This window comes from Lutjanus erythropterus, chromosome 1 (assembly GCF_056507025.1).
Source record: "Lutjanus erythropterus isolate fLutEry1 chromosome 1, fLutEry1.hap2, whole genome shotgun sequence".
Lineage (NCBI taxonomy): Eukaryota > Metazoa > Chordata > Actinopteri > Lutjaniformes > Lutjanidae > Lutjanus > Lutjanus erythropterus.
In genome coordinates, this window is record NC_139317.1 from 44,656,691 (window position 1) to 44,675,557 (window position 18,867).

At 37.2% G+C, this 18,867-nt stretch overlaps 1 protein-coding gene across 3 annotated transcripts; it reads right to left on the minus strand.

Annotated features, from left to right (window-relative positions):
• Positions 1-2,367: 2,367 nt before the first annotated feature.
• Positions 2,368-18,356, minus strand: asb7 (ankyrin repeat and SOCS box containing 7). 3 transcript variants are annotated; one of them, XM_084722147.1, is made up of 5 exons: positions 18,100-18,355; positions 16,902-17,024; positions 11,086-11,297; positions 8,406-9,011; positions 2,368-2,925 (listed from the first exon to the last, which is right to left on the minus strand). In XM_084722147.1, exons 2-5 carry the CDS (start codon positions 16,937-16,939, stop codon positions 2,786-2,788), a joined length of 996 nt encoding a protein of 331 aa, XP_084578273.1. In that variant the 5' UTR covers positions 16,940-17,024; positions 18,100-18,355; the 3' UTR covers positions 2,368-2,785. The 3 variants fall into 3 exon arrangements, with proteins under 3 accessions (XP_084578273.1, XP_084578266.1, XP_084578281.1); XM_084722140.1 differs by having other exon boundaries at positions 18,096-18,355; XM_084722155.1 differs by lacking the exon at positions 2,368-2,925 and adding an exon at positions 3,804-4,683 and having other exon boundaries at positions 18,096-18,356.
• Between the last annotated feature and the right edge of the window lie 511 nt (positions 18,357-18,867).

Sequence of the window (18,867 nt, forward strand, 5' to 3'; positions counted from 1 at the left end):
CCAAACAGATCACAATACTTTCCAAACTTTAAATACATTAAGAATACCAGAGATCATTGCTTAAATAAATTCTACAAAAATATCTGTTGTACATGTAACATATTTACATTGACTGTAGCTTCTACTGATTGTGTCAGTGTTAATCCAAAAGAGAACCTTAGTTTTCATTTTATGAACCACTGCTTTATGAGTCAATTTGGTGCCTTCAGAACAGAATTCTATCACAGTGCACGCTCTCCCAACTCAAATGTACTACATCTACTGCAGAAATTGATCAAGCAAGTTGACTGATGCAGAAAGTTTTCATTGTATGGAAGCATGAGGCTGCCACGCCAGAAAAAGAAAAGATGATCACTATCATGTTATAACAGTTCATAACAGGATAGTTTCATGTTACTACAACATGTAAATTAATCATATTAGTACAAGAAACTTTCCTTGTTCTAACATGAAACGTTTCATGTTATAGCATGATAATTAATCATTATAACAAAACAGTTATGTTATAATTTAAGCCATCACTTTATAACATTAAGCATTTTATGAAACTTCTCATTATAACTCATATGATATTTATCTTTTTATAATGTGAACTGTTTCATGAGATAACATAACTTACTGCTATAACATAAACATTTCACATTATGATTTTATAATAATATTGTAATAATGTCACATTTTAACAGTGAGTTATCATGTTACAACATTTAATGTTTTAAGTCATAACAAGATAAATAGTAAGAAAAAAAGAATCTTTTCTTCTTCAGTTGTTGGCGTCATGTTATAACATGAAATTTTTTTTTAAATCAGTAACTTATCACATGGATGACAAAACTTACCACATTATAACATGAAACTTATGTTGTTATAACAAAGCTATATTTTTATAGTGTGAAAACATTTTGTGTTATAACATGATAATATATTGTTGTAACAAAATATTTCATGTTATAATTTATATTGTAATAACATCATGTTTTAACAATATAAGAAGAAGCTTTTCTTGTTATAACAAGTTGTTGGTATCACGTTATAACATGAAATGTTTTGTTATAACAATAAGTGATAACATGACACTTATCACAATATAATGAGAAACATTACTTGAAATAATATTTATCTTGTAAAAATGTGAAAAGTGGGAATGTTGTAACAACGTGAAAATATCCTGTTACAACACGTTATAATGTGACACTGATCTTTTTTTCTTTTTCTGGCGTGGTGGCGAGACGCTCCCATAGTCACTGTTCTACTTGGTAGTATCAAAATGATCTCATCATTTCAACTGCATTTTAGATTCTTGCTTGTGTTGTTATGAAATAAAAATTGTTCTGTGCAAGTTATATATCAAATTTTTTTTTTTTAAAGACACACACACACCCTGATTTTGTTGTAGCGCCACGAAAAACTCAAATTTTCCTCTCAGCTTACTGTTGATATTTTAAAATTCAAATAATTTTCAATGCATCAGCAGTGAGCTGGTTCAGTCATTCAGCCGGACGTCACATCGATGTTAAGCTGGGCAGATACTAGAAGCCAGAATGTTTTCACATCTAACTTCATGAATTAAGGATTTATTATGACCAAACCAGAGCTGGTGATTGTTGGAATCATGGAAAGACTAACCAAGACGTTTTTGGTGAGTTTTATTTGGTTTCTGTCTATTGAGTTTAAATGTTTTGATGAGTTAACAAGGCAGCTAATCTTGTCTTAGTTAGGTAAAAGAGAGAAACCTGAATTCAGAAGGTGTAGGGTTGTATGTTTTCTGTTTAACATTTTCTTGACATTTTAGTTTAGAGTTTATTTTGTTTATTTATTGGATGTAGTGAACATGACATAGTAAACTTGCATTTTCCAGCATAAAACGGATGCTAGGATGTGTGAATATAAAGGGAATCGTGGTTGGTGGATCATTTTAACATATCACCCAAGTCCAACTTAAACCAGACTGACTGTTGTTCTTGACCTTCTGTTTTAGAAGCACCTGATTAACTGCATAAATGATCCGGCCGTTGGCAAATCAGGTGGATTGCACTTATATTCTTCTTTCTGTTTTCTGTTTGAAGCAGAATTACACAAAGTAGCACCGCTTCTCTCTTTCTATAAAGCACCTTGATGAGATATGATGTCTACATTGTTCATTTCACCTGCTCTGACTGGTCAACTATTTCTGTTGTTGTTGGAAATATCTGTCAAATGGAACAGCAGGGGCGATATCTGCTCACTTCTGGGTAATAAAACGAAATCAGGGAGTGTACCATGTCGAGGTTTTTAAGGCTTTCAATATCCAAGTAGCTCAACAATTTGCTGATTTTGAGTTAGATTTGAGTTTAGCTTCCTATAGCTCAGTAAAATAATAGATGGGGGTAGGGGAGATTAAATATATTTATTGGCAAGTACGCACTTGATGGAAATCTGACCCAGCAAGTATAACGTCATACAAATTTTTACAGCAACAACATAAATGGTAATAACGCTAACTGTAGTAACAAGGCTATCTGCAGTCAAATGAGGTTTTCTTTTTCCCACAGAAACCATAACCGTTCCTCACATGAGGTGGATCCATTTCCATTCTTCAATTGTTCTAATTGTAAAAAGGCTGAAATGGAGAACAGGAGCAGAGGACTCTACTGTTAATGTGTTGAACTGGACGAACAAACTGGACTAACTGTCCTTCAGCCTTTACAGAACAGACTTCCAGACAAGGAGCATAGTGATTGCATAGTCTTTATAAATGATAGCAGGGAGTTGTACGTCACCCCCTCCTCTATTATTGTTGGTGCCTTCACACGCTGTCAAACTTGTGTTTTAAATAGTCTTTCATAACCTTTGCGATGGGTAGATCCTCCAATAATTTCAAGCTTTGAAGGCCGATGCAGTGACGGATTTTTATTCGACACATGTCTTGTAGAGTCCGAGGTTGTCCTGAAAGAGAGACAGAGACATTTATTACACAATGGAGCAGAGGGAGCTGATACATCAGCAGGCCGGGCCAGTTGGGTCAGCCAGGCCTGTATCATGTAAGGCTGGGCACCGAACTCCACACCACACTTTTAAGGGTACTGACTGAATTATGTTGGTACTACCGAGTACCAATTTGTGTTTAATCAGTCTGTGCCAAATTTTGATACCTGGGAGCGCATCTGGGTGAGAAACTGACAAAGAAAAAAAGACAACGAAAGAGAGAGAACATTATTAGAGCGAGCGGCAGCAACTTGTTCAAGCGACAGAGCGGAGTGAGTGAGTCAGGGCAACAGTGAGCTGAAAGCGATTGCAAGTGTGGTTAAACTTGTCAAAACTCGACACACACAACACGCGCTGTAGTATTTGTAATGTGATACGCAAAGCTAGCAAGGGTAACCTAACTAACTAACACAAAACACTGTTTATCTAAAAGCTAGAGTGTCCTGCTTTTCATAGTCTTCATAGCTTGTGGACAACAAAACTTTTTACATGAGGCATCGACAACTTCACTGACATCACCAGGTGATAGAGTAGCTTGCTGGATAAGTTGTTGTTGGAGATAACTGAGCTTTTTATTGTCATAACTGTGTTGGCTTACTTGTTGATTCCACTAGGCATGGCTTGTGTGCACCACAGTTTTGATTCGTCCTCCACACATCTGGAGCCCACACCAGCAGCATTTCAGAAGCATTTCAACAGTAGAGTGTTTTGTCCACCTTTTATGTTCATTTGCTCAGATTTTATTGATATGTTCTTTATTCTTCTACCATGGATAAATACACTAGTTTTCTGTCTGTCTTCGTGATTGTGAGTCTGCATGGGGTCTTTTATTTTGAAAACTGACTGAAGCCTCTGTACTTTTTCTGTGTCTGACTTCCTGACCTCCATCTGCTCTGTGCTAAATGACGCGGCATCCATCAAAAGTAGACTTGACGCATATTTGAAGTGAAGCAGAGTAGTGAGCCACTTCTGGGATGCATCGAGATCATCAGCTCCGGTGCACGCTCTACCAACTGAGCTACAGGAGCGCCACGGCCATTAGCATTTTAGCAGTCAGCCTTAGCCAAGACTCAGCCACTGGCTGTGTCTGTAACTCCACACCAACATGATAAAATAATACACCACAACAGTGGGTGAGATTTATTAGTATGTCCGAAAACATGAAACCACCATTATTATCAACAGGGAACTATGCAAACACAGCAGTGTTAACGATGGCAACAACATTACAAGAACAAAATCACGTTTCCTCAGGTTGTCTTGTTCCAAAAATCATGATCTATTACTCAAGATAATCCACAGACCTTGTTGTGAGCAGTTTCACGTAGGAGCTACTTTCTTTCTAGTAGAAAGAAAAGTAGTTCCAGAAAAAAAAAAAAATCATCCACGGTCTCACATGGAATCAGATGAAAAAATAGCAACAAAACATCACAATAACAGGCAGGCCGGTGTGCTCGCGTTTACAAAAAGATACCTCCCTGTCATATGAAGCTTAAACATTACTCTTTCAGCTGTACGGTTTTCCAACAGCCTTCCAAAGACATTAATCTCTTCCCTACATCACTCAGTATCCACTTTGTTATCAGCTGTATGCAAACAGTTGGGAAGAATCCCCTTGATTCCAGGAAGTGATTCAGTGGGTGTTATCAGTGTGACGTACATAAAGTGACTCCTCCGCCACGGACACTTCTCTTCCTTCACCACAGAAACACCTACAGGCTGAGATATCATGACAAAACATCGTTTACCATCTCCATGGACTCCCATGGTGCTTAAAAGAAATTTCAATCCAAGTCCAGCACCATTCCATTCACTATCAAGGCTGCACGACACAATAAAAAAATAATATTGCAATCCTTTTTATAGACATTGGGATTGCAATATGATTCATGATTAGTGAGAATGATCTTTTTTGCACCATAAATTTCATTTTCACTAGGTTTGTACCAAACAAACATGTTTTCTTTTATCTGGAGAACAAGGTTTTTAGGTCATGCATCTCTGCAGCTACACTGTTCATTATAATGTTGTTTTCTTACACATTTTGTGATTTGAATCTTGCACTTGGCTATATCGTCATTTTGATTATTTCTTGATGAATTGTGCAGCCTTGCTACCTACTACATTACATGCACACCTCTGGGGCAAAGCAGCTGAATGGGAAAATTTACATTTCTATGATTAGATTAAACCGACCTGCAGAACATCAGCAAGTTATCAAAACTATAGTGTGTATGTATATTAAGTGTTTAATGTTCTATAGATAGATAAAAGACATCACATGTCAACAGTCTTGTTAATTCAGCATCAATATAATTCATAAAGACAAAGTATATTTCTGTACAAACTTCATATTTTGGATTTTGTTGCCTGAGCTCTTTATCAGACTCCACTGGTTACCTGCAGAATATTGTCATATTCAAAATAATAGTGGAAAATTGGTGTGCATGTAAAGGTAGTCAATGATAGTGATGTACTGTGACTTTTCTCTGGGTGGAGTATGTCTAAGCTTTTGGTTCTGCTTTAAGTTGGAAGCTGTTTATGAGGACAGTTGAAAAGAGCTGGGCGCCTGTCATTCTGTGTGGGACGAGCCTTTCATGCCATATGAATTAATCCAGGAGGTGGAGGTGTAATCAATAACCCAGCAGACATGTGATCTGGCTGAGGGTTTGCAGTCTGTGAAAGGGCTTGTCTGAATCAGTGCACAGCTCTTTGATATCTTTGATATCAAAGTTGAGAGGGTAGTGGAGGAATGCAGCCATTGTTCCTTCTAAATCATAATGCTTCAGGTAATGTGCTCTCCTGTTCCTGCAACCTGGGATTGTTCTCTCACTGAACACTGGTCATTATAACCTTGTGTTGGCAAGCAGCCCTCTTTCACTCCATACATTTCTCAGCTTTTTCCTCCACTCAACTTACAATAAAAAGCTTGATCACTGTGTGTGCTAAACTTGGAAATCTTTTCCACACCCCACCCACTATCACAGACTTTTCCCTGTGTCACACTGCTTTCACAAACAAGCATGCAACACTGGCTGGTATCCACATTTACAAATACAGTGTTCACTTCACTTAAAACACAAGATATCATACTTCACACACAAATATGGGCTCTGAGGTGAAGTAACCAATTTCTCTATTGCATCTTGCATGTGAAAAAGGGGTCTTTCCCACATTTACACACACATCAAAGCCACCATTAAAACTGATTCTGATCCTGATCTCCTAATTTGAATCAGCAAATGAAAATGTGTTGGTAAAAGTACTTGAATAAGCTTTGTGCTGCGCCTTTCTCTGATGGAAAAAATGGGCTGCAATTTTGAGATATTAAATATCAGATGCATGAAGCTAAGGTGTCTGGTTTAGACTGATGGCTTAGACTAGGGCTGAATGATTTTGGAAGAAAAAACGATTGCATGGATCTGTACAAAACAAAGATACTTTCTTAAGTCTGCACAATACTTTTTTTTTAAATGGTATTTTGACACACATTTTGCGCCCCTAGCGATTTGAAACTGCAGCAGACTGTATTGCTATTTTGATAATCTTTCAATTAGCCTCAATTTAGACTGAAAGTGGAATCAAGCTGCTCATTTAAACAATCATAGAGAGGACAATGGAAGCTACAGGAAGGAACATACAAACATACAACAACTATAATAACAAAATAATTTTCACAAAGTGAAGAAACACAACAAAGATTTTTCTGCAGTATTGAAACATAGCACAGAAGTGTCTAGTTTAGGTCTGGCACTAAAACAGCAGTAGTATGTATCAGCAACAGATACTTCATCAATACAGCAAAAAGAAAATAGTTCAATATTTTCAATGACATGCATTAAAAGCAAACTGCCATGACAGCACAAAACAAATCTGCCCTGGCTCATAAAGAGCCAGTCATTTAGCAGATGTGTTGTTTTGTTGCACCATCATCATGTGACACATGAACAGAAACAGCACGGAGTGAGACAAAGAGTGCAGACAGTGGAAGCTGTTAATAAAAAAGGACAGTTCAGCTGTAGGTTCTAGATTCAGTGTTAGGTCCTGTTTGTGAATGTGTGTGTATTTCAGGCTTGTGTATGTATGTACAAAATTACAACAGAGTGAAAAAAAATGTCATTTCCCCTCAAGGATTAATAAAGTATGCCTTCTTCTTTCTTCTTCTCACCAGAATGGCGGCTCTCTTTTTAATCTCCTGTGTGCCTTGATAAATTAAGTGCTTAAACTCAAGATAAAGTGGATAAATTCAACCATTTTGGTCTGATAAAAAAAATTATCAATAATTATCAATATTGACTGAAATGAAACATTTTGTTGTGACATATTTTAGTCTACTTGTACTCATAGTGCAGGTCTTAATGTCTTGACATGAGAAAAAAATATATATATATTTTGGGAGATTTTAAGTACATCAATAAACACTAAATGCTTTTACATAATCTGTCAAATCAGATATTATTACAGCTGATATTTATCAGCTATAACTAAATTCCCAGAATAACTAATAACATAAATTGCCAATTATTGTGTGATAATTTATGAACCCTAATATTTATTGTGCATGATACCTCTAAGTTTTTTCAATGTTGGTTAAATAACATTTATTATAACAAATAATTATAGGTTAATTGTAGGTAAATCAACTCGCTATTTATTTTAAAATAATAATTACCAGGCTACCTCAAGCATTTACCAAGTTAATTTGAAGACTTTTTAAGACCTTTTTCATACCACTTGGAATGAAATTTAATGCCAACTTCATAACCATACCGGCAAACAATAATATTGAAGATATAATGGAAAATCAGTTTGGATTTTAAGCCCTAGAAAACAGTCACTTACCAAATACTTGAATGTAGTGAATTTAATCTTGTAGCTCAGGTGTACTGATAAAGTATTGGCTCTTTACTCGCAAAGTTTTATGGCACCTGATTAGCGCAACAAGAGTAGGTGTTGTCAACTCAAGTAGGCTAATATTCAAATTATTTTTATTTTACCGTCTCTCCACTGCTGCACCTCTGCCCTGCTGTTCACTGACCTCACTCAGTGTGGGTATGATTGTGTGTGTATGTGTGTGTATGGAGGAGCTGTTTTGACAGAGCAGGGTTGAGGCTGCAGCATAATAATGAATTACATGAAAACACATGCATTTGACTGTTATTTATGATGTCAGGGTATTTATATGATCCTACAAAAGGAAGAAAAAATTATGACCTTTGTTGAAAAAAACAATCAACACCTTTTTAAAGAAATTCAACATTTTTAAGACCTAAATTTTAGATTTTTAATTTAAATAACTTTTAATACTTTTAAGACCCCACAGATACCGTTTACTAGTTGTTGTATTTTTGACTGTCCTCACACATACAGTGTGAACAGATATGGATGTAACACTGGAGGACACGCGTGTGTGACCAGTCGTGTGTGTTTGTGAGACTTACTTGTGACCTCCTGCAGGAAGTCCAGGCAGGGCCGGCTGATCCCAGACATGCTAACAGATACAGCTACAGGCGTCTGACCTTCGTAGTTTCTGGTGTTGGTGTCGGCCCCATATGTGTAGAGCATCTGGGCACACAACACGTCGTCCCTGAGGGCCGACAGGTGCAGGGGGGTCTGTCCGTCTTCGAGACGTCCCAGATTAGTGTCCGCTCCTCTCTGCAGGAACATGCGGCAGTACGAGTGATTGCCTTTGATGACGGCGTATCGCAGCAGGAAGCCGTTCTGAATGTCTATGTTGGCGCTGTGGTCCAGGAGGATCCGTACACAGCTGGAGCGCTCGCGGATAATTGCCAGCTGTAGTGGTGTGGTCCCTTTGTCGCTCAGCGGGTCCACCTCGGCCCTGAACTCGAGGAGGAGGCGTACAAACGAGTCTCGGCCGTAGTGAGCGGCCACATGCAGCGGCGTCCAGCCGTCGTTGCTTTTGGCGTTTATAATGTCACTGCGATACTCGGATTCCAGCATGAGTCGGGCGATGCGTGCTCTGCCGTGCATAGCAGCATAGTGAAGTGCTGTGAAGCCTCCAATAAAGTCCTTCACTGTGGGGTCAGCTGCACACAGGACAGAGGAGAGAGGAAGTGAGAGGACAGTCAGATACTGCAGGGTCTCTACAGCCCATCTAAACTCTAATCTCCCACAATGAACCTTTTCACTGCCTCACACTAATTCTTCTAACACACACAGAGTGTCCTTTAGCTATGATATTTTAGGTGCACTACTACACTTCAGGACTCAGGAGTTTTGACACATCTAGACATTATGACTAGGCAAAACCTCCTTTGATTGTTGACTTGCAATTTCATATGGGCATGTATCACATGACTTTAGAACAGGAGACAGAACAACAGTTTTACACACTAGTCTCAATAGTCATTGCTCAGTACATTTAGTAGAATTTTTCTTTTGAGGGATTTCTAATTTAAGAAGAACAGTTCATCTATTCTAACAATGGTAACTATTAATGGTGGCCCAACATTTCTAACCATAACAACTCCTTTAGGTGATAATATGCCAGTGTTAAGATTGCAGCTTTTTGTGAGCCAAAAAATAAAGTAATTCAGCTTCATATTTTTATTAAATGACTATTTCTCTATCCTCAAAAGAAAGATAAAATTGAGGCATTCCATTCAGTTATTTAGATGACCCTTAGATTACTTAAAGGCATGTGCGCACAAATTGAAATATAATTAAAGCTACGGGAAACTTGTAGCCATGCACGACCAACATCGGGGCAGATAAATATTTGGGCAATAATGGTAAATTTATATGACTATTTTTTATTCTAATAATTACACTGTAGCTGAAAAGTACTGGTAATAATAATATCTGATTGCACAGATTATGTCAAAGCATTTCACCTGAATTCTCAGGCAAAATGCTCTCTAAAAAGGCCAAGTATATTTCTGACGTTTTCTTTATGTTACCAGCAAAACAAAAACATATGAAGTGTCAAATCATCCATCTTTTCTCTCTAGATCTCAGCGAGATGTTATATAAACCATTTAAAATATAAAAATTTGAAATGATTTTTATTGTTATATTATTATTATTATTATTGTATTGGTCATGAGAAGCCGTCAGTTACTCGTTATCAGTATAGACAAACAAAATCATGCATCCCAAGAAACAACAAGTGTGACTGGTGTTGCACCCATGCTACTATGTCATCAATACATGTTTTGTCACTTTACCTATATTTATATTTGGCAACTATTTTGATAATACTGTAATCAGTTTTTAAATTAAAATTATCCAAGTTCTCTGATTCCAGCTTCTTAAATGTGAATACTTTCTGGTTTCTTTACTCCTCTCTGACAAAAAGCTGAATATCTTTGAGCTGTGGACAAAACAAGACATTTGAGGACATCATCTTGGACTTTTGGAAACACTGATCAACATTTTCTGGCATTTTAGGGACTGAACAACTAATTGATTAATCCTAAACATGACTGAGAAACTAACCGACAATAAAAATAATTTTTGATTAGCTGTTCAGCCCTACAACTCAGCACTTAATCACACCTAAAAAGACAAACAAACATGGATGCCTCATGTCAGCTTAAGTCTGTCATTCAAGGGAATTAACCTTAAATTTAACGTCCACATATTGTCAGCAGTGTAAACTTTATGGCTGCTTGTATTATTTTCAAGGTCAATCGATCAGAAACATCCTCACAATCCGAGTGTCTGAGTTCCACTGAAATGAAGTACAGTTGCACTGTCATAATGATTTGTATTGATTTTTAGTTGTATTCTAATGTTTTGTGTAAGATGAAATGCTTTTTCAGTGTCATATGCATACATCTACAAAAAAAATTATTAAATATCTATTTTTATTATTTTTATTACTTATTCTAGATCTCATTTTCTGTAGTTGTTAGGCTTTTTTAAGGAATATTTGTCAGACTGTTGTGTGTATGCCAGATGAAGAGACTGTCTGTGACATGTTATGTATGTTGTAACTTGGCTTTCAGCTACCACAGGGGTGAATGAAAGGCAGTAAAACAATGCCCCCTAGTGTTTGGATAGAAAAACCTTCAATGGTATAATGCAAATCACCACATGACGCCAACTGCAGCAGCAAGATGAAAAAAAGAAAGGAAAAAAAAAGACAAAGCCTCTGACCTCCGTGCTCCAGAAATACTCGAACGCATCTCTCTTTTCCTTTGGCAGCAGAGAAGTGGAGCAGCGTCCAGCCGTTGGCATCGCGGATCTTGGGCGAGTATCCTTGCTCCAGCATTCTCCTGACAGTGCAGACATCCCCTGCTGCCACTGCAGCCTGGATCTGCAGCTCCTCGTGAAGCTCAGGGTTCCTTCTGCAGTGATGGTTCAGCATCCTGTCACATTTCAGAGAGAGAACGTTCATCTGGGTCTGGGGTGAAGAGTCTGACTCACCTGCCAACTGTTGGTGACCTGCCAGCTGTGCTATGGGAATGTTCTACCATCCAAAATAATTTACATATTTCACATACTGCACACTCAACAGTGTCTAATGCACACCTGGTACACAGGTGCTTAAGAGAATGAAGCCCTGAAGAAGAAGGCAGCTAACTTCCACACATCGTCAGCACTGAGTTTGTCAAAAAGCATTTTCATTAAGACACAACAGGAAAGAACAACATTGTTATACCTGAGTTTAAGAGGAGGAGTCAATTTATAAGTTCATCAATACTGGAATATTAATACCCATAAAAGCATTTGAAAGTTTAAAGGGATAGTCCTCCCCATATAGTGCCATTTACCCATCAAGATTGTTTTGGTGTGAAAGAAAGTAGTTCCTACACAAAACTGCTCACAATAGGGTCTGTGGATTATCTTGAGTGACCGGGTCATGATTTCTCAGGCATGAAAACGGGTCAGGGGTGCAAAAGGTGAGAAGGATACAACCCCTCTAGCGGGGTCCAGGGGCACGCTCCCCTGGAAGAAAATTTTGGACATTTTATATTTAAAAGCACCAATCTGGTGCACTTTGAGAGAAAAATCAAGCAGACTTACAGGACAGTATGAATGTATAATAAAGTATCTATACATATTCATTAGGGGTGTGTATCTCACTGACTGAGACGATTTGATATGTATCTCAATACATGTTCAACGATATGATATATTTTATAAATCTTTAAGTGGCCAACGATTCAGTTCGATATGATTCAGCTCTGTCATGATACAATACGATGCAATACAAGACAATGCAGTGTGTCAGTCTTTACATTTTGATTCAACTAATGCTACATTTGTAGAGTGCTGTTAGTTGCCAAAAAAAATCCTGATAGTTTTACTAAATATAGTAACAGTAGAGACAGAGAGGAGACATTACAGTGGTGTTTATATCTTATTATGAGTCCCATGTGAAAATAAGATGAGATAAATGAGAAAATTTAAAACTATTTAAAATATCAGTATTGTTGCAGTAAGATGATGTGCTGCTGTGTTTCATATGAAGAGTGTTGTGGTTTTGATCAGTGTGGAGGAACAGTGAAGTGTTAGTGCTGCATTGATTTGTTTCTGATTCATGTTCAGCTTTTTACCGATGCAGGGCCGCCTGTACCGATGCACTCGTATCTAACACACACAGTTCGCGAGTACTCTGGTCAGCACAAACCAATCAGGTAGCAGTATTCTCCCCCGCATTCGCGCTAATATTTCAAAGCTGTAGCGATAGTAGGGGAATGTCTTGTTGAATTCAAGGCTCCCTTCAGGCTAGGGCTGCATGATTTGGTAAAATAGTCATATTGCGATTATTTTGACTGAAATTGCGATTATGATATGAGATATGATTAGTGGGAACGTATTAAAATTTTCGTATTCACTGAAAAATGATTAAAATAATAATAATGTGCCGTTTGCTTGTGTCTGTATCAAACAAACATGTTTTATTACATCTGGAGAACAAGATTTGTTGCCCAGAGCATCTTCGCAGGACTGTAATATCTCATTATATAATGCAATTTTTTCTTTTACAAAAAAATTGCGATTAGTTTCTGGTTCTGCGATTTGGATATTGCACTTGGCCATATTGCGATTTTTCGATTTACTGTGCAGCCCTATTTCAGGCGTGCACACGCAGCTCACTATGGCTCCGCACCCCCTCCCCAAAAAAAATTTTTTTTCATCGGATCTACACGATTCATGTAGGTCACCTATTTTGGATTCAAAACGGTGAATTTAGCCAAAAGGTGAGTGATTTTCATGCCTGTTTCTGCAGAGAAACACTACTGCTGAGTTTTTCACATGTATTTTTTGACGCTTTGAGCGCCACAAACTGAGTGACATTCAGTGTTAATTTTGACAAGAATTTTTAATTTAACTTTAGTCTTACCTGCTTACTGACGATTTTTGTGAGTTTAAAATCATATTTTAGTCTTTTTCTTAGTTAAGACTTATTCAGTAGGACTGACTAATTTTAGTCACAGTTTTAACCAATGCTTTAGTCACAGACCAAAAACACACCATAATTGTTTTAATGTGTTTTTCAATGAAAATAAGAATAATGATGAGACAGACTTTTTATATCTTACTGAGGTCATCTGCTAAATTTGGTGGCAAGTTTCACTAAGTTGAACTCAGTTTTAATAAATCAGCAGTAAAAATGTATAAACTGCATCATTAAGGTAGACGAACATTATCTGGGAAACATCATTTTTATTCACTCTACATGGAGTAAAAACAGAGTTAGATGTTTGCCAATTTAGTTAATGTCTCTTATTGAGTTGTAAGAAATCATAGATTATCTTTTAGAAGGAGTAAGTACTTGGTAAGTCACATCAAAACTATCAGGATAATTAAAAAGCACTACAAAAGATGAAAATATGTATATCTGATTTAGGGGTGAACTGTCTCTTTAAACTCTCAAAGGTTTTTACATGTATCAATAATCCTCATTATCTATATTGGCAAATATTTTTTTTTTTTATGTATTTTGACAAAAGATTTCCCAACTCAATCCTAAAAAAGGCTATTAGGGCAGATAGAGAATATTTTGGTATTGGCTATTGGTATCCAGTATCACATTCTCATTCACTTGCGTGTGCAGTGAATGAGTGTGTGAAACTAGTGACACTAGGGAGATGTGAAAACATTTTAGGGCTGACCATTAAGTGACTCGGAGTTCAGACTGTGTTTGGCAATATACACAGATCCACTAAGCTCCCACGCCAATTATCATCAGCAAAGAGCAGCATTCAAAACATTCAGGTAGCAGCTGCACATTTTCGGCCGCCGCTGACTGTCGCTCTCACCAGTTAAAATGACATATCAGCTGCCGCTAATTAATGTTAATTAAGGCCAAAATTAAACTGCTCTCTGCAAGCCAGTGCTTGTGCTCAGCCAAAGATCCTTTGTGAGGACTGAAGCTTCACTCTGTAACGCCACTGTTGTCCAATCAGAGTTGACTGACATAGAGTTATATGTCCCCAGTAAACTAATAGACCTTTTTTATGAAATAGCAGGGTAAACACAGGTGTTACCAATGATACTAATTAAAGGTCCTGCTCCACGCATCACAGCCTTTCCAGTGAGCCAACACACACAATAGCAGCAGCCTGATGGAAACTTAATTAGCATCATTGGTAACACCTGTGTTTATCGTAGTATTTCATTCTGACATGGCTGCTGTAAAAAGGGTCTATATTGGCTGATACATGGGCTGAACCAAATGGCAGAGTCAATAACAGATAAAACATAAAAAGACGCATGTAACATGAGATGAGCAATGAATCATTTTGTGTTTTTTTTTAAAACCTGACTGCTTGATAGCAGTGTTGTTATCTAATATCACTGTTCTGACATTTATTACCTAAAGGGAATTGTTGCTGTGTTGCATGATGTCCAAATATCTCAGCTGTGGTTTGGAACAAATTCAGCAAAAACCTGTATTAAAGTGCAGCTGTGTGGTAAGTTAAACCTGATTTTTGTGGTTAAACAAGTATGGGTTCAGCTGAACAGCAACTTAACTGGAGTTACCTTACTGGCTCTAACCAGAGAGCAATGATAAAGATCAAATCTTTTCTATATATGTACACACACACACACACGCACGCACACACACACACACACACACACACACACACACACATATATATACACATATGCTGCTATTGCGCATGTTGGCTCACTGTAAAGGCTGTGCTGCACTAAACTGAACAGGACCCTGATTAGTATCATTGGTAAGAATGTATGTTTATTCTACTCCTTCCTATTTCCTACTATTGACCTGCTCAGTTTATTAGATAATCAGGAAGCCTCTTATTGGAGTAAAAATTAAAATCAGGCAGATGTGACACCGTACAAAAGTAATTACAGTTACATCAGTTTGACTGATCCAAGTCTTTATGAGAGGATACATAGTGACATGAATTATTAAAGATACTTGAGCTGAAGAAATCTGTCCTTGTAATGAACTCTATGATTTTAAAGTTTAAGCGGTGTGCAACAGGTTTAAGTTAAACTTTAAATTCAGTGACCTCTGTGGCATTAAGGTGATTCATACAGAAGTACAAATAAACTTTTTGTGAAGTGTTGTAAGGGTGTGTGAGGTACATTCTGTCATCGTCCACAAAGGTCCAACAGTTGACCATCCACCAGCTGCAAGAATTTATGACCATGTGGACTGAAAAATGTGAGTTAACATGTCAACCTATGCAGACACCCAGTGTTGTATAATAAGAACTGTGCAGAAATCTGCAGTCTCAGTACATTTTGGAGTATATCAAGCCACTGAGCCATAGGTGAGGTTAAAACCACAGGTTCTGAGGACATAGCAATGGAGTTTTAGAGGTCACATGAATTTGTTCCAGACAACACAGGTTTAACCCTGACCTAAAGGGACAGTTCACCCCTAAATCAAAAATAGGTATTTTTCCTCTTACCTGCAGTCCTGTTTACTGGAGTGACTAGCAAAGTTTTGGAGATATCGGCTGTAGAGATGTCTGCCTTCTCTCCAATATAATGGGACTAAAAGACACTTGGCTTGTGGTGCTCAAAACACCAAAAATGTACATTTGAAAAACTCAACGGCAGTGTCTCTTTCCACAAAACACAACCCAGTTACTCAACTTAATCCACACACCTTATCGTGAGCTGTTTAATGTAGGTACTATTTTCACAGCAAAGAAGAAAGTGTGCATCTGCTTATGGACGAGCCAAGGAGGACGCCACTAATGTTTACATCCCATGCTGAAAATATGAAAATACGTTCTATATGAAAATCTTTGTGTATTTTCCTTAACCAATTGTTGAATGTGTTAACAATCAATAATTGATCTATCATTAATTCAGTTAATAATAAATAAGACACAAAATGCTGATATTTTTCTCAGCTTAAGTTTTATATGAACACAGTAAGGCTCACTTAAAGGGCTGCTTTAGTCCACTTGTCCTTCCTCAACAAATGCAGCTGCCAAACAAAACAATATCAAATAGGGTGCAATTACTGCCATTTGTAGGCTAACAAGCCAGATCAAACAAAACTGAAGTAAACTTGTGTGCTCTGTAGAAATGGTACACAAAATATACATGGCCAGTTAGCATATTTTAAATTGGTTGTGGTGATTTATTATTAACATCTCTACATGAAATGGTACACAGCGAGGTCTGTAGATTATTTTGAGACACTGGTTCCTGATTTCTGTAAAGACACATTGCTATAGAGTTTTTCCATGTGTAGTTTTTAGGTGCTTTGAGCACCAAGAGCTAAGTGCCATTTAGTCCCATTACTTCAATGAGAAGGCAGACATCTCTACAGCTGATATCTCCAATCATCACCATCTAGATGGATAAATAGCACTACAGTAAAGAGGAAAAACACATATATTCTTTAAACCACAGCTAAAATATTAACAGAGAAACAACCATGAGAAGAACACTAACAAATACATTTTTGTTAAAATATTTGAACCTCTCTTGATGACCACTCTCACCACATGATAAAAAACAAAATGTACCTTTTCACAAGCTGAAGAGACGTGCTTCTCTTAGTCATATCGGAGCTGCACCTGTAAATATACAGCTGCACTGTCAGGAAGGCTGAGAGGACGGAGAAGGCACTCTGTCTTCTATAGTTCCTCCTAAAACACACAAAACAACATCAGTTTTTGTAAGTCAGCAGAAAAGCATTGAGTTGTAAACACTCAAATGATCAAATAACACAATTTATTTGGTATACCCAATTAACTACACAGATTAATGTCTGTTACATGAATCACCAACTGCTCTGATAATCACTTAAATGTTTTGAGTCAATTTCTAAAATAATTTTAGCTCCTCAAATGTGATTTTTTTTTCTAGTTTCTTTAGTCTTCTATGACAGTAAACATTTGAAGACGTTATCTTGGGCTTTCGAAAACGGTGATCAACATTTTTCTCCATTTTTCTCAATTTTTTGACATTTTATGGACCAGAAAAACAAATTGATCAATCCAGAAAATGACCAACAGATTACTCAATAATGAAAATAATCAGTACTTGCAGGCCTATTGACATCACGTAATATTATAGATTTGGTCTATTTATATTACTACTATTACTAATGACAATAACCTTAACTGACAGGTATGACAAATGAGAGCAATGTTACAAATGCTCAACTTGCTAATAGAAATAGCTCGGGCTTAAAAAAGGTCTACCTCCTTACTGTTCAAACCAAATGACTTAAACTTTGCAACAACACAGAAACTCTACAGCACACAGTCTTCACATTAGACTCTAATTGTTGCGTTGATTAGCTTAACTGGTTGATGAAAAAACAATGGACAATAGAGGAGCTTTATTTGCTAACATAACCAACAATGCAAACCACACACAAGTAAACAATGAGAACGATATTTAACAAAAACCGAAGGAGCCAAACAGGTAAGAAAACAGGTTTCACACATGCAGAAAATGTAATTAAAGCGACGTTCTTAGAGAAATCCCAGTTGATTTAAAGCTTATTTAGCCAAGGCTGTTAAGCTAACGCTGTTAGCCAGTAAGCTAACAAACTCATTAGCGATAGCTCGTTAGCTTGTGTTCACTTTTTCTACTCGGAGAGTGAGGTACACATAAACCCCAACACATTGGTTACATCGTTATTAAAGTTAATACTACATATTCGCAATCAAACAGCACAGCTTTGACACTATAAAACAACAAAGACTTACTGACAGACACTGAGCCGACGCTGAACTTAGCCAATCAGCTTCCAGACGGGAAGGACTGGAGTTGTCAAAGCTGCATGTTTGTGTCCCCTTCAGCTCAAATCCGACACTAAACTGCGGTATCGTCTAGTAAAAGTTCCCTAAATGTCAGTCTCAGCATTGTTGAGCATCATTTCGCTGTTAAACAATCAGCTTTAACAACAAAGTCTCTCTGTAAGCCCATCAGTTTGACCCCAGCAGCAAAAACAATAAAGCTTCCGTCTCCAGGCATTCACAATAAAAGCTCTCAACTAAGGGGAAAAAAAAAATAATGAAGAGAAAGATTTCCCCCCCTCCCCCATTTTGCTTTTATAGAATTAGGTAGAAACGAGAATAAAGTAGAAATGACAATTAAACTTTATTCTCTATACATAGACTTCATTTACAGAAATGTAAAAAAAAACAAACAAAAAAAAAAACAACTCCTCTCATACTTCCCCTCCGCCTCGTCCGTATTTTATTTAATTTTTATTTTTTTAAAAAGCCTTTAAGCCTTGCCAATTATCTTTTTGGTCTCTTCTCGTCCTAATTCGTATATTGTTAACAATATTTAATTGTGTTTAATTATGTTCTTCCCTGTTTTTGAAAAATGCAAAAAAGAATTAAGACTTCCGGTCTGGTTATACCAAAATAAACGTCTTACTTACTCTCATTTTTTTCCCTATGCCTCCGTGATTTTATAAACGTGTAAGCCTCGCCACTTTTTGGCCTCTTCTCGCCTTACTTCGTATATTCT